This window comes from Octopus sinensis, linkage group LG20 (genome assembly GCF_006345805.1).
Source record: "Octopus sinensis linkage group LG20, ASM634580v1, whole genome shotgun sequence".
NCBI lineage: Eukaryota > Metazoa > Mollusca > Cephalopoda > Octopoda > Octopodidae > Octopus > Octopus sinensis.
This window is the reverse complement of record NC_043016.1, coordinates 10,970,347-10,985,597: the sequence shown is the minus strand read 5'-3', so window position 1 is coordinate 10,985,597 and position 15,251 is coordinate 10,970,347. Positions and strand designations below refer to the sequence as shown.

At 39.1% G+C, this 15,251-nt stretch overlaps 1 protein-coding gene across 1 annotated transcript in view; it reads right to left on the bottom strand.

Moving 5' to 3' along the window:
• The window catches only part of LOC115222602 (short-chain dehydrogenase/reductase 3), an 88,001-nt gene extending 73,373 nt beyond the window's left edge, over positions 1-14,628 (bottom strand). The window contains exon 1 of the mRNA XM_029792899.2: positions 14,239-14,628. Within this exon, the coding sequence (XP_029648759.1) occupies positions 14,239-14,463 (225 nt within the window). The 5' untranslated portion in view covers positions 14,464-14,628. The remainder of the gene's footprint in view (positions 1-14,238) is intronic.
• Positions 14,629-15,251: the final 623 nt, after the last annotated feature.

Sequence of the window (15,251 nt, the reverse complement as noted above, 5' to 3'; positions counted from 1 at the left end):
ATATCTTTTATCTTTTACTTGTTTCAGTCATTGGACTGTGGCCATGCTGGGGCACCACCTTGAAGGGTTTTAGTTAAACAAATCAATCCCAGTATATTTTATCTTTTACTTGTTTCAGTCATTGGACTGTGGCCATGCTGGGGCACCACCTTGAAGGGTTTTAGTTGAACAAATCAATCCCAGTATATCTTTTATCTTTTTCTTGTTTCAGTCATTGAACTGTGGCCATGCTGGGGCACCACCTTGAAGGGTTTTAGTTGAACAAATCAATCCCAGTATATCTTTTATCTTTTACTTGTTTCAGTCATTGGACTGTGGCCATGCTGGGGCACCACCTTGAAGGGTTTTAGTTGAACAAATCAATCCCAGTATATCTTTTATCTTTTACTTGTTTCAGTCATTGGACTGTGGCCATGCTGGGGCACCACCTTGAAGGGCTTTAGTTGAACAAATCAATCCCAGTATATCTTTTATCTTTTACTTGTTTCGCTCATTGGACTGTGGCCATGCTGGGGCACCACCTTGAAGGGTTTTAGTTGAACAAATCAATCCCAGTATATCTTTTATCTTTTACTTGTTTCAGTCATTGGACTGTGGCCATGCTGGGGCACCACCTTGAAGGGTTTTAGTTGAACAAATCAATCCCAGTATATCTTTTATCTTTTTCTTGTTTCAGTCATTGAACTGTGGCCATGCTGGGGCACCACCTTGAAGGGTTTTAGTTAAACAAATCAATCCCAGTATATCTTTTATCTTTTTCTTGTTTCAGTCATTGGACTGTGGCCATGCTGGGGCATCACCTTGAAGGGCTTTAGTTGAACAAATCAATCCCAGTATATCTTTTATCTTTTACTTGTTTCAGTCATTGGACTGTGGCCATGCTGGGGCACCACCTTGAAGGGTTTTAGTTGAACAAATCAATCCCAGTATATCTTTTATCTTTTACTTGTTTCAGTCATTGGACTGTGGTCATGCTGGGGCACCACCTTGAAGGGTTTTAGTTGAACAAATCAATCCCAGTATATCTTTTATCTTTTTCTTGTTTCAGTCATTGGACTGTGGCCATGCTGGGGCACCACCTTGAAGGGCTTTAGTTGAACAAATCAATCCCAGTATATCTTTTATCTTTTACTTGTTTCAGTCATTGGACTGTGGCCATGCTGGGGCACCACCTTGAAGGGTTTTAGTTGAACAAATCAATCCCAGTATCTTTTATCTTTTACTTGTTTCAGTCATTGACTGTGGCCATGCTGGGGCACCACCTTGAAGGGTTTTAGTTGAACAAATCAATCCCAGTATATCTTTTATCTTTTACTTGTTTCAGTCATTGGACTGTGGCCATGCTGGGGCACCACCTTGAAGGGTTTTAGTTGAACAAATCAATCCCAGTATATCTTTTATCTTTTACTTGTTTCAGTCATTGGACTGTGGCCATGCTGGGGCACCACCTTGAAGGGTATTACTTGAACAAATCAATCCCAGTATATCTTTTATCTTTTACTTGTTTCACTCATTGGACTGTGGCCATGCTGGGGCACCACCTTGAAGGGTTTTAGTTGAACAAATCAATCCCAGTATATCTTTTATCTTTTACTTGTTTCAGTCATTGGACTGTGGCCATGCTGGGGCACCACCTTGAAGGGTATTACTTGAACAAATCAATCCCAGTATATCTTTTATCTTTTACTTGTTTCACTCATTGGACTGTGGCCATGCTGGGGCACCACCTTGAAGGGTTTTAGTTGAACAAATCAATCCCAGTATATCTTTTATCTTTTTCTTGTTACAGTCATTGGACTGTGGCCATGCTGGGGCACCACCTTGAAGGGTTTTAGTTGAACAAATCAATCCCAGTATATCTTTTATCTTTTTCTTGTTTCAGTCATTGGACTGTGGCCATGCTGGGGCACCACCTTGAAGGGTTTTAGTTGAACAAATCAATCCCAGTATATCTTTTATCTTTTACTTGTTTCAGTCATTGGACTGTGGCCATGCTGGAGCACCACCTTGAGGGGTTTTAGTTGAACAAATCAATCCCAGTATATCTTTTATCTTTTACTTGTTTCAGTCATTGGACTGTGGCCATGCTGGAGCACCACCTTGAGGGGTTTTAGTTGAACAAATCAATCCCAGTATATCTTTTATCTTTTTCTTGTTTCAGTCATTGGACTGTGGTCATGCTGGGGCAGCACCTTGAAGGGTTTTAGTTGAACAAATCAATCCCAGTATATCTTTTATCTTTTACTTGTTTCAGTCATTGGACTGTGGCCATGCTGGAGCACCACCTTGAAGGGTTTTAGTTGAACAAATCAATCCCAGTATATCTTTTATCATTTACTTGTTTCAGTCATTGGAGTGTGGCCATGCTGGGGCACCACCTTGAAGGGTTTTAGTTGAACAAATCAATCCCAGTATATCTTTTATCTTTTACTTGTTTCAGTCATTGGACTGTGGCCATGCTGGGGCACCACCTTGAAGGGTTTTAGTTGGACAAATCAATCCCAGTATATCTTTTATCATTTACTTGTTTCAGTCATTGGACTCTGGCCATGCTGGGGCACCACCTTGAAGGGTTTTACTTCAACAAATCAATCCCAGTATATCTTTTATCTTTTTCTTGTTTCAGTCATTGGATTGTGGCCATGCTGGGGCACCACCTTGAAGGGCTTTAGTTGAACAAATCAATCCCAGTATATCTTTTATCTTTTTCTTGTTTCAGTCATTGGACTGTGGCCATGCTGGGGCACCACCTTGAAGGGTTTTAGTTGGACAAATCAATCCCAGTATATCTTTTATCATTTATTTGTTTCAGTCATTGGACTGTGGCCATGCTGGGGCACCACCTTGAAGGGTTTTAGTTGAACAAATCAATCCCAGTATATCTTTTATCTTTTTCTTGTTTCAGTCATTGGATTGTGGCCATGCTGGGGCACCACCTTGAAGGGCTTTAGTTGAACAAATCAATCCCAGTATATCTTTTATCTTTTTCTTGTTTCAGTCATTGGACTGTGGCCATGCTGGGGCACCACCTTGAAGGGTTTTAGTTGAACAAATCAACCCCAGTATATCTTTTATCTTTTACTTGTTTCAGTCATTGGACTGTGGCCATGCTGGGGCACCACCTTGAAGGGCTTTAGTTGAACAAATCAATCCCAGTATATCTTTTATCTTTTACTTGTTTCAGTCATTGGACTGTGGCCATGCTGGGGCACCACCTTGGAGGGTTTTAGTTGAACAAATCAATCCCAGTATATCTTTTATCTTTTTCTTGTTTCAGTCATTGGACTGTGGCCATGCTGGGGCACCACCTTGAAGGGTTTTAGTTGAACAAATCAATCCCAGTATATCTTTTATCTTTTTCTTGTTTCAGTCATTGGACTGTGGCCATGCTGGAGCACCACCTTGAAGGGTTTTAGTTGAACAAATCAATCCCAGTATATTTTATCTTTTACTTGTTTCACTCATTGGACTGTGGCCATGCTGGGGCACCACCTTGAAGGGTTTTAGTTGAACAATCAATCCCAGTATATCTTTTATCTTTTACTTGTTTCAGTCATTGGACTGTGGTCATGCTGGGGCACCACCACCTTGAAGGGTTTTAGTTGGACAAATCAATCCCAGTATATCTTTTATCATTTACTTGTTTCAGTCATTTGACTGTGGCCATGCTGGGGCACCACCTTGAAGGGCTTTTGTTGAACAAATCAATCCCAGTATATCTTTTATCTTTTTCTTGTTTCAGTCATTGGACTGTGGCCATGCTGGGGCACCACCTTGAAGGGTTTTAGTTGAACAAATCAATCCCAGTATATCTTTTATCTTTTACTTGTTTCAGTCATTGGACTGTGGCCATGCTGTGGCACCACCTTGAAGCGTTTTAGTTGAACAAATCAATCCCAGTATATCTTTTATCTTTTTCTTGTTTCAGTCATTGAACTGTGGCCATGCTGGGGCACCACCTTGAAGGGCTTTAGTTGAATAAATCAATCCCAGTATATCTTTTATCTTTTTCTTGTTTCAGTCATTGGACTTTGGCCATGCTGGGGCACCACCTTGAAGGGTTTTAGTTGGACAAATCAATCCCAGTATATCTTTTATCATTTACTTGTTTCAGTCATTGGACTGTGGCCATGCTGGGGCACCACCTTGAAGGGTTTTAGTTGAACAAATCAATCCCAGTATATCTTTTATCTTTTTCTTGTTTCAGTCATTGGACTGTGGCCATGCTGGGGCACCACCTTGAAGGGTTTTAGTTGGACAAATCAATCCCAGTATATCTTTTATCATTTACTTGTTTCAGTCATTGGACTCTGGCCATGCTGGGGCACCACCTTGAAGGGTTTTAGTTGGACAAATCAATCCCAGTATATATTTTATCATTTACTTGTTTCAGTCATTGGACTGTGGCCATGCTGGGGCACCACCTTGAAGGGTTTTAGTTGAACAAATCAATCCCAGTATATCTTTTATCTTTTTCTTGTTTCAGTCATTGGATTGTGGCCATGCTGGGGCACCACCTTGAAGGGCTTTAGTTGAACAAATCAATCCCAGTATATCTTTTTCTTGTTTCAGTCATTGGACTGTGGCCATGCTGGGGCACCACCTTGAAGGGTTTTAGTTGAACAAATCAATCCCAGTATATCTTTTATCTTTTACTTGTTTCAGTCATTGGACTGTGGCCATGCTGGGGCACCACCTTGAAGGGTTTTAGTTGGACAAATCAATCCCAGTATATCTTTTATCATTTACTTGTTTCAGTCATTGGACTGTGGCCATGCTGGGGCACCACCTTGAAGGGTTTTAGTTGAACAAATCAATCCCAGTATATCTTTTATCTTTTACTTGTTTCAGTCATTGGACTGTGGCCATGCTGGGGCACCACCTTGAAGGGTTTTAGTTGAACAAATCAATCCCAGTATATCTTTTATCTTTTTCTTGTTTCAGTCATTGGACTGTGGCCATGCTGGGGCACCACCTTGAAGGGTTTTAGTTGAACAAATCAATCCCAGTATATCTTTTATCTTTTACTTGTTTCAGTCATTGAACTGTGGCCATACTGGGGCACCACCTTGAAGGGTTTTAGTTGAACAAATCAATCCCAGTATATCTTTTATCTTTTACTTGTTTCAGTCATTGGAGTGTGGTCATACTGGAGCACCACCTTGAAGGGTTTTAGTTGAACAAATCAATCCCAGTATATCTTTTATCTTTTACTGGTTTCAGTCAGTGGACTGTGGTCATGCTGGGGCACCAACTTGAATGGTTTTAGTTGAACAAATCAATCCCAGTATATCTTTTTTCTTTTACTTGTTTCAGTCATTGGACTGTGGCCATGCTGGGGCACCACTTTGAAGGGTTTTAGTTGAACAAATCAATCCCAGTATATCTTTTATCTTCTACTTGTTTCAGTCATTGGACTGTGGCCATGCGGGGGCACAACCTTGAAGGGTTTTAGTCAAATGAATCATCCTCAGTACTTCTTTTTTTTTGAAGTTTGGTATTTATCTTATTAGTTTCCTTTTGCTGAACTGCTAAGTTACAGGGGCATTAGGAAACCAATATCAGTTGTCAAGCAGTGGTCATGGAAAGAGACATGCACACACACACACATAGAAGAGCTTCTTTCAGCTTCCGTGTACCAGAAACACTTGTAACACCTTAGTTGGCCCAAGGATGCTTGCCCAAGATGTCGTGCAGTGGGTTGAGCCCAGAACTATGTGGTTGGAAGCAAATTTCTTATCACGTGGCCATGCCTGCACCTATGTAGAGGGGCGAGACATTATCTTAACTTATTGCATTTTTAATTACTTTGAATTAATTTCAAATTTTTTAAAACTTCAGTTCAGTTGGGGTGTGAACCTGACCTTTAACAGTGAAAAGATAATCCTGGACATGTTTCAGCCTATATGACCTCACTAGCAAAACATACTGTAACCACTTCAATTCAAACATAAAAGTTTGCTTTAGTTCTAATCATTGCTTAACACCAGGTCAATCCTGCCTGAACATGCTAGCTAGGATTATCCTATGTTTTTAGGAGTATCTAAGATTACATTAACTAATATGTCCTTTCCTTTATCATCATCATCATCATCATCATCGTTTAACGTCCGTTTTCCATGCTAGTATGGGTTGGACGGTTCGACCGGGGTCTGGGAAGCCAGGGGCTGCACCAGGCTCCAGTCTGATCTGTCAGTGTTTCTACAGCTTGATGCCCTTCCTAACACCAACCACTCTGTGAGTGTAGTGGGTGCTTTTTACATGCCAGGGGAGGCTGGCAACGGCCATGATCAGATGGTGCTTTTTACGTGCCACCGGCACAGAAGCCAGTCAAGGCAACGCTGGCATCGGCCACGTTTGGATGGTGCTTTTTACGTGCCACCGGCACAGGTATCACAACTACAATTTCCATTTGATATTTATTTTGATGTTGCTGTACTAGACTCAATAGATCTCCTCAAGCACAGCAGGTCATGTGTCACCGGCACAGAAGCCAGTCAAGGCAGCGCTGGCATCGGCCACGTTCAGATGGTGCTTTTTACGTGAACAATGTGCATATGATTTGAAGAATATTTGGCAGCTATTTCTAACCACATAAAAACTTTCTTCTTGACTCGCTTTATGTGTATGTCGCTGTATGATCTGTAAAATAGTAGTGTTTGGTATATTCCACCCTCTTTGATAGCTACTCATTTCTTTTTCTGTGCCAGTGGCACTTAAAAGGCACCATTCAAGCGAGATCGTTACCAGTGTCGACTACTGGCACTTGAGCCCCATGCTAGAAGGGTGCTAAGGGCACCATCCGAGCGTGATCGTTGCCAGAGTGGCTATCTGGCCTCCATGCCGGTGGCACGTAAAAAACACCATTCGAGCGTGATCGTTACCAGCTTCGCCTTACTGGCACCCGCGCCAGTGGCATGTGTAAAAGATTCGAGCGAGGTCGTTGCCAGTACTGCCTGACTGGCCCCGTGCTGGTGGCACGTAAAAGCACCCACTACACTCTCGGGGTGGTTGGCGTTAGGAAGGGCATCCAGCTGTAGAAACTCTGCCAGATCAAGATTGAAGCCTGGTGCAGCCATCAGGTTCGCCAGCCCTCAGTCACACGTCCAACCCATGCTAGCATGGAAAGCAGACATTAAACGATGATGATGATGAATACATTTCTAAACCTCTCAGAGAAATTTATACAGTAGTAACATGATAAAGTTGTGGTATGTTGTCAACTTAATGTGACAGTCCCATGAAAGGAGAGAATGCTACTGCTATTTAGCCCTAGGGCTAAATAGCAGTAGTATTCTTCCCTTTCATGGGACTGTCACATTAAGTTGACAACATACCACCACTTTATCAATTCTTTTTTGTTATATTTTCTAAGCAAAGGATTCATATTTCAACATTTTAAATATTTTAAATAATTTGGTATCACACAGTTTTGAGTTAAAACATTGCATATCTTACTTTCTTGCCATTTATTCACTGTATGTTTATAGACTGTTTAACCTTTTTGTTATTATATTTCTGTAAAAATACATTGCCTTTGTTCCAGTTAATATCAAAGAATTTAGTAAAATATCTTTGCTATTATTTACCTGGTCTTTTGGAATATAAATTATCATGAAATTTTGAAGGAGGATTATAATTTAGATCACTTTAAACCCTTTTAATAATTACCATGATTCTGTTGAAATACACAGCTTTTGTTTCGATGATTCGTCTTGAAAATAATGAAGAATTTAGTAAAATAATTTTGTTATTATTAAGCTGGTGTTTGAAATATTAATTAACGTGGAATTTAGATGGAAGAAGGTTTTAATTTAGAACACTTCAACTCTTTTGTTATAATATATTGGGTTATCCAGAAAGTTCATGCCAATTTATAGTAGCTTACCTTTTGACTTATTTTAGAACATGGTTGAGTCCATAAAATAGGATTTGACTACACCTCCATTTAGAGCACAGTTTAAGCAATCGTTGGATTGCTGAACACATGTTTTTTGGAGCTTGTGCAGTCAAGATATTATGTTGTTCTTGTGAAAATGAAGTTATGCGTTTGGATCTGTTGGTAATTCTGAAAGGATGGTTTTTGTTATAAGGTTTCTTAGTTTTTATTGATTTTGACTGTTGAATTTTGTCTGTCTGTTTGAGACAGACGAACAAAAATGGGTTTCCCCTCTTTTAGAAGAGGAATAGAGGAAACGGAAAGAAGAATGTTTACGAGCGAGTCGGACTCATCGTCTTCCAAAGAAGAGTTAGTAGAGGCGGTAGGAAGACTAGACATGGTCTTACAAGGAAGAACATATATTGGAGCGACGAAACCAACGAAAAGAGAAATGAATCCGGCAAAGTTACCGGACTGACAAGAAATGATTAAAAAGGTAAACGGAGATGTGGAACGATTACTGTCACACAGAAAAAAGAACAGGATGGAAAGGAAAAAAATTACGTATCGAGTATTTGCTAATGAGAAGAAAAGAGTGGATTTAATAAGTATGGAAACGGTGGCGGACACCCTCAAAACAACGGAGGAAAAGATAATCTTCCTCGCAAGAGGAAACAAGTATGGCACAGTGGTAGTGCAGTTCAAAGATGAAGAAACGGCAAGAAGAATGGCAGCAAGGACAGTCAAAACAGATAAGGTAACACTTTTACCCTCTTATCTGGGGAGAAGAACTACAAGAATTAGGGTGGTTGGAGTACCACTGGATGTCGACGCAGAATTGATAGTAGCAGTGGTTATCTTTGGAAATGAGAGAAAGTAGATATAGTCCAAGAGATTATAACCGAGGAAGGGGGATAAAGAGGAGAGACGCTGGAAATGAGCGTCCAAGTGGAAATGGAAATTTTAGAAAATTTATTGGAAACCATTACGATAAACGACATAACAATGAGAGTATGGGTGGAGGGCAGAGCCCCTCGATGCCTTAAATGCGGCCTGAAAGGTCACATAAGAACGAACTGCACTACAACAGTTAAGGAAATAAACAAAGAAACAATGAAAGAAACAGAAACACCCCAGGAGGAGCAGAAGGAAACAGCAGAGGAAGAGAGACAAGTGAAGGAAGATGAAAAAGAATGGGAATCCACAGGAAAAAGAATGCTGTGAAAAAGAAAAAAAGGCAAGTGACTCTGAACCCCAACCCACCCCAGTACCATCCACACCCTTTGTGGCCCACCCTGTCTCTGCAGACACCAAACCCACCCACTCCACACCAACAAGAAAACAGAAAATATGCACACAAATGATAACACAAAACTCCTGTCCTGAAGAATATTGCATTGGAATAATAGACAGTGAGTATTTATATGAGGAAAAGTAGAAATACCAGATAGCTAGCATGAGGGAATGGAAGTAGTATTATCGAAAAATCAGGTGGAGGAACTTAAAGATGAACTTGGAAATGTATATATGTTAATAAGGGGAAGGTTGGAACAGGAAAAGAGGGACAAACTCGAAAAAATATATGAGATAAAATTTGGGGACTTTGTGGTTTTCGCAGTGAAATAGGAAAAAGGACAAGTAAGTGATGTTGACTGATGGAGCAATTAACATCACTTTCATCTCTCATTTTCACTCTTTTTCTCGTCTTATCATACGATTATTTTTTTTAGGTTTCGTGTCCCCTCTGTGTAAAACTGTATGGTGAATAAAAAAATCATAGAGCACAGTTTAAGATATCGTTTCATGGAAGGTTTATGTTCCTATAACCTGTGTTAATTCTGTAACCCTTTAAAATGGAAGATAAGAAAGTTCATTTTCGGCACTTGATGCTTTGGGAACCAGACAAAAATTGCTGCAGCTCAGCTGGGATGTGTCACTCCACCCTCCATATTTACCGGATGCTGCTCCTTCAGATTTCCACTTATTCAGGTCTCTGCAGAATAGTCATAATGGTAAAAATTTCAATTCCTTGAATGACATAAAAAGATACCTTGATGAATTCTTTGCCATGAAACCACCTCAATACTGGGAAGAGGGTATTTTCAAGTTAAAGGAAAGATGGAGACGCATTGTGCAACAAAATGGTTCATATTTGGTTGATTAAAAATGTAATGGTAATTATTTTTTGACCTTTTTCTTTCCTTTACAAATCGGCACAAACTTTCCGGACAACCCAATATAATGAAATACATTACCTTTGTTTCAATTAATCTTGATGGAAGATTTTAATTTAAATCACCTCAAACGAGAAGTTTGTATCATAAAATCAGAGACAGTCTACTGAGGGTTGGTACCAAAGGGTCAAAGCAATGAGCTTGAAAGATTATCCTGAAAATGAAGTTTTAGATATCCATGACCCCTACTTCTAGTCTCAATCTCATTGAAGCAGACCATCTTTGGGAGCCAGTTACCTGGCATCTGAATTACATGGCAAACCCAGTAGAGAAAATGACAAAAGATGCTGGTTTCAGCGCTAAAGATCCCTGCTCTCAGGAGGATTTCAGTATGGGGCACCTTGTCTTTCATTTTATGTGGTTTTCCTCTTAATTGGCTGGGAAGAGGTGGATAAATAAACAGTATGAAATAATTAATTAACCAAAGCACCAGTAATATTTTAATGAACGCCGACCTGGGGTTAAACAACAACAGTAACTCAAACGTAGACGGTACTACAAGCGAACAGTGGTCCCGGTGCACACACTTGTGCGTCCTCGCTAGCTAGTTGTAAGTAGTCGATCCTACAATTTTTTAAACTAAGTAAATAAATTATTTTTATAAACAAACTAGGGTTAGGGTTAAAAAATTAGGGTTAGGTTTAGGGTTAAAAAGTCGTTGTAGGATCGACTACTTACCACTAGCTAGCGCAGATGCGCGAGTGCGCACACCGGAACCACTGTTCGCTAGTAGTACCAACATAGACTATATAAATACGATGTACAAGCATTCTTCAACTTGTGTCATTTTGAGGTACTACTTTTTTGTGAATTCATGTAATTTTTAAAAAGATTTATCCGACTTCATATTGGTTTCAGCAAACATATTTAAAAGCATGAAAACTAAAAAATTAATGCCTAAAAGCGAATACTGAAGTATAAAATCAAATAAAGTACATCTAAAAATATGTACGTTGCTCCAGTCAAATGACTGACACAGGTAAAAGAGTAAAACCACTTATTAAAACAGACATAACCTAATATATTTATTAAAATGCTTTTACATGTTTTGTCAATTTTTGAAGTAAGTTGTATGTCTTAGAACCAATTATTGATGTAAGTTGAGACATTTCTGCATATCATGTATTCAATATGGTTGATGTTCATATGGAGCCAGTTAGGCTGTACTTCACTGAAGAGGTCAAATAAGGTTGAAATATATCCACCAGAGTTGTTACTGTACTTGCCAAATTACATCAGCTATGTTAGCATGCATCCTTGGTTATTATTTATACACCCATCCCCAGGTATTTTTGTGTTACCTGAGTAGCATTACTACACCTAACTTATAACTGAACCATGTGTTCCTTCACAAAAAATCCAGTATATTATTTTAGGCAGATCACTCCTTACTGTATTCTATTTTTAATTAATTTAAAATCAGGAATTCCCTCCCTTGCCTCTCTTGAACAGAATTAGTCATTATGATAAGTAATTGCTTCTCATTTCTGTCTTTTATATTTTACTTGCTTCAATCATTGGACAGCAACCATGCTGGCGTAATGTTTTGTGGACTTTTTAGTTGAACACACAGATTGACCCCAGTACCTATTTTTTAAAAGCCTTATGCTTAATCTATCAGTCTCTTTTGCTGAAGTGCTAAATTATGGGGATGTAAATGAAATGTAAACACCAGTTATTAAGTGATAGTGGAGACCAACACAAGGACATATGCACATAGATCTACACACACACAAGGCTTCTTTCAGTTTCCAAATCAACTCACAAACTTTTGGTCGGTCCGAGACTATAGTAGATGACATTTGCCTAAGGTGCCAAACAGTGGAATTGAACCTAGAACCATGTGGTTGGGAAGCAAACTTCTTACCATACAGCCAAGCCTATTAACATTTTGGGGTGTTAAGTATGTCAGCCCTTGACCCTGGGTGACAATAATAAAATAACTCAGCCCCATGTGATAATAATAAAACACCTCAATGTTATAATTCTCAAGTTATAGCCCCACTCAGTGTTCATTCACAAAAACCCTATATATTTCTCTGGTCCTTTTGAAATCTGCAGTAAACTGTTTGACTAGGTTTTGCTAACGAGATTTAATAAGGTTAAAACATGTCTAGAGTTGTTAAATGTTGCTGTGAAGTAAATATTCACTTCACTGTAATTTAAATCTGAATTCCTGAGTTGCCTTCCATAATCAATCAATCAATGTATGTATTATGTATGTTTGTATCAATCTATCTACCTGCTAGCTAGCTAAATAGAGAGAGATGGAGAGAGAGAGATTGCTTGATGGATAGATTGAGATAGATATTGAGACCGACAGATAGATAGAGAGGGAGAGAGAGAGAGAGAGAGAGAGAGAAAGAGAGTTAGATAGATAGATAGATAGATAGAGAGAGACCACAGATAGATAGATAGACAGACAGACAGAGAGAGAGAGAGAGAGAGACCACAGATAGATAGATAGATAGATAGATAGATAGATAGTTAGTTAGATAGATAGATAGATAGATAGACAGACAGAAAGACAGATAACCTGAAGGCAACAGACATATATATATATTTAGCAGAGGTAACGCTTCAGTTTCTGTCTATTAAATCCTCTCACAAGGCTTTGGTCAGACTGACCGGGGTTATAAAGCCCCGTGCCAAGCAGTGGATCCGAACCCAAAGCCATGTGGACGGGAAGTAAACTTGTTACCACCACACAGCCCATACCTATAAGAGGTGTTATTAGCCTCCACACCCGACCATCCCTTACTACGCTTGTTGCATTAATTAATAGATATCTCTTTTTTTACTGTCCACAAGGGGCTAAACACAGAGAGGACAAACAGATTAAGTCGATTATATCGACCCAGTACGTAACTGGTACTTATTTAATCGACACCGAAAGGATGAAAGGCAAAGTCGACCTCGGCGGAATTTGAACTCAGAACGTAGCGGCAGACGAAATACCGATAAGCATTTCGCCCGGCGTGCTAACGATTCTGCCAGCTCGCCGCCTTTTATTAATTAATATCTATTAATTAATAGATATCATCCATTTAAAACTACCCAGGTACACACTACACTGGGTATGTTTAAGACTCGCTTTGTGATAGGATTTTTCCATTAATTTCTGAAAGCGTTCAATCGATCAGTGATGTAGTATACACTTAGGTTGCCAGTGCCTGGAGCAAGGCAAATATTGTTGGGACAAGCTATTTCCTATATTTTTTTCCTGTCTTTTATATGTTATTATCTTTACAGCAATATCTCAACTTACATTGGGAATCGGTTGCAAGACATGCGACTCTACTCGAAAAAAAATACGTAACACGAAAAAACATTTAACGAAAAAACAAAAGATTTGCTTTATATTTGTTTTATAAATTGGTTTGTATTTATTTTCATATCTATCTTATATTATTTTTTCCATTTCGAAAATTGTTTTTTTTAATAGTGTTTCTTTTATAAATACGCTTTTCAAATATGTTCGTTGAGCTGGACGACGCAAAGTCGGGGAAATTCGAGTTAATTAGCAGTTTGTTAATTAGTTTGTTTTCATGTATTTCTTAAAAAGAAAAAAAAAAAAACGACGTAAAAGTCGAAAATAGACACAAGTCCAAACAAGGTAAGTTTTCTGGTGAGAATCCCCCTAAACCAGAATAACGACGGAGTAAGGTGACCGAACCACTACGGTTGGAACTGATTACAGCCACAACTTCACATGCAATAAAGGAAGTAACCGGTGAACGTAGGAAAACAAAAAGTATAGGAGAGAGAGATAGAAAGAAATACGGAAACAGACAGAATGTGAGAGAAAGAAAAAGGTAAAAAAAAAAAACGAGATAAATTGAATGGATTAATGCTTTATCTACAGAGTGAGTGTTGGGGGGGCTGGGGTTAGTTTTCGGATTTTATTTTGCGAAACGGGGGAAAAAAAGCGAAAAGAGAGAGTAGAAGTAAGAAGAGATTCAGTTTTAAATATGTATTTTACAAAAAAGTTGCTGAAGTGAGAGCGAGAGAAGGAAATAGAAAGCGAAACTCGGTTTAAAGTCTCTGATTTGCAAAGGGAAAAATGAGAGAAAAGGTGTAACAAGCAACGAAGTATATATAGTGTGTGAGAGAAGGAGAACTCACCAATTTAGGTTTATATTTTGCGAACTCCAAAGCTATTTGCCGGCCTAGTCCTCTTCCACCACCCGTAATAAGTATAATATCATTCTCAATAGCTTTCAGACTGGTGGGGAGTAAAGCTCTTCGGAATAATATAAAGATCACTTTAACGGTTAAATACCAGGAACCAATAATGAAATAGGCTACATTGATAGCTGTCGTTCCGGCTAACAATATAAACTGTAGCATTTTTCCTTTTTCTTTTTTCTTTTTCAAAAAAGGGGAGCAAAACTATTAATGTATGAGTCGATCGCTGTCATTATTTCTGGAGTCCAAAGATTGGAACCAACAAGTTTTAATATAAGATGGCAGTAGAAGTGATTATCTGGTTGTTTCCCTTGTTTGCTTCGAGCGGTTTTCCGGCTAACCCCACCCACCAGGACGTTTGTGGTTTATAGTCCGACTTAACGACGAGGGTGGGGAAAAATACTTGGCTAGCAGACGAAATATCGCCTGCAAATGGAATTGGAAACATGCTATCCTTTTTTTCTCTCTTTTCTCTTTTCTCTTTTTTGTTTTTCACTTGTTTCAGTTATTTGACTGCGACCATGCTGGAGTACCACCTTGAAAAGTTTTAGTGAAATAAATCGATTCTCAGGACTTCTTTTTTTTTAAAAAAACCCTAGTAACTTATTCTATCGTTTCTTTTGCCGAACCGCTAAGTTACGGGGACGTAAACACACCAACATCGGTTGTCAAGTGACGGTGGGGTGGGGGACAAACGCTGATACAAAGATACACACACGTAAATATACAACATACATACATACATACATATATATATATGTCATAGGCGCAGGAGTGGCTGTGTGGTAAGTAGCTTGTTTACCAACCACATGGTTCCAGGTTCAGTCCCACTGCATGGCACCTTGGGCAAGTGTCTTCTACTATAGCCTCAGGTCGACCAAAGCCTTGTGAGTGGATTTGGGAGATGGAAACTGAAAAGAAGCCCGTCGTATATATTTATATATATATAT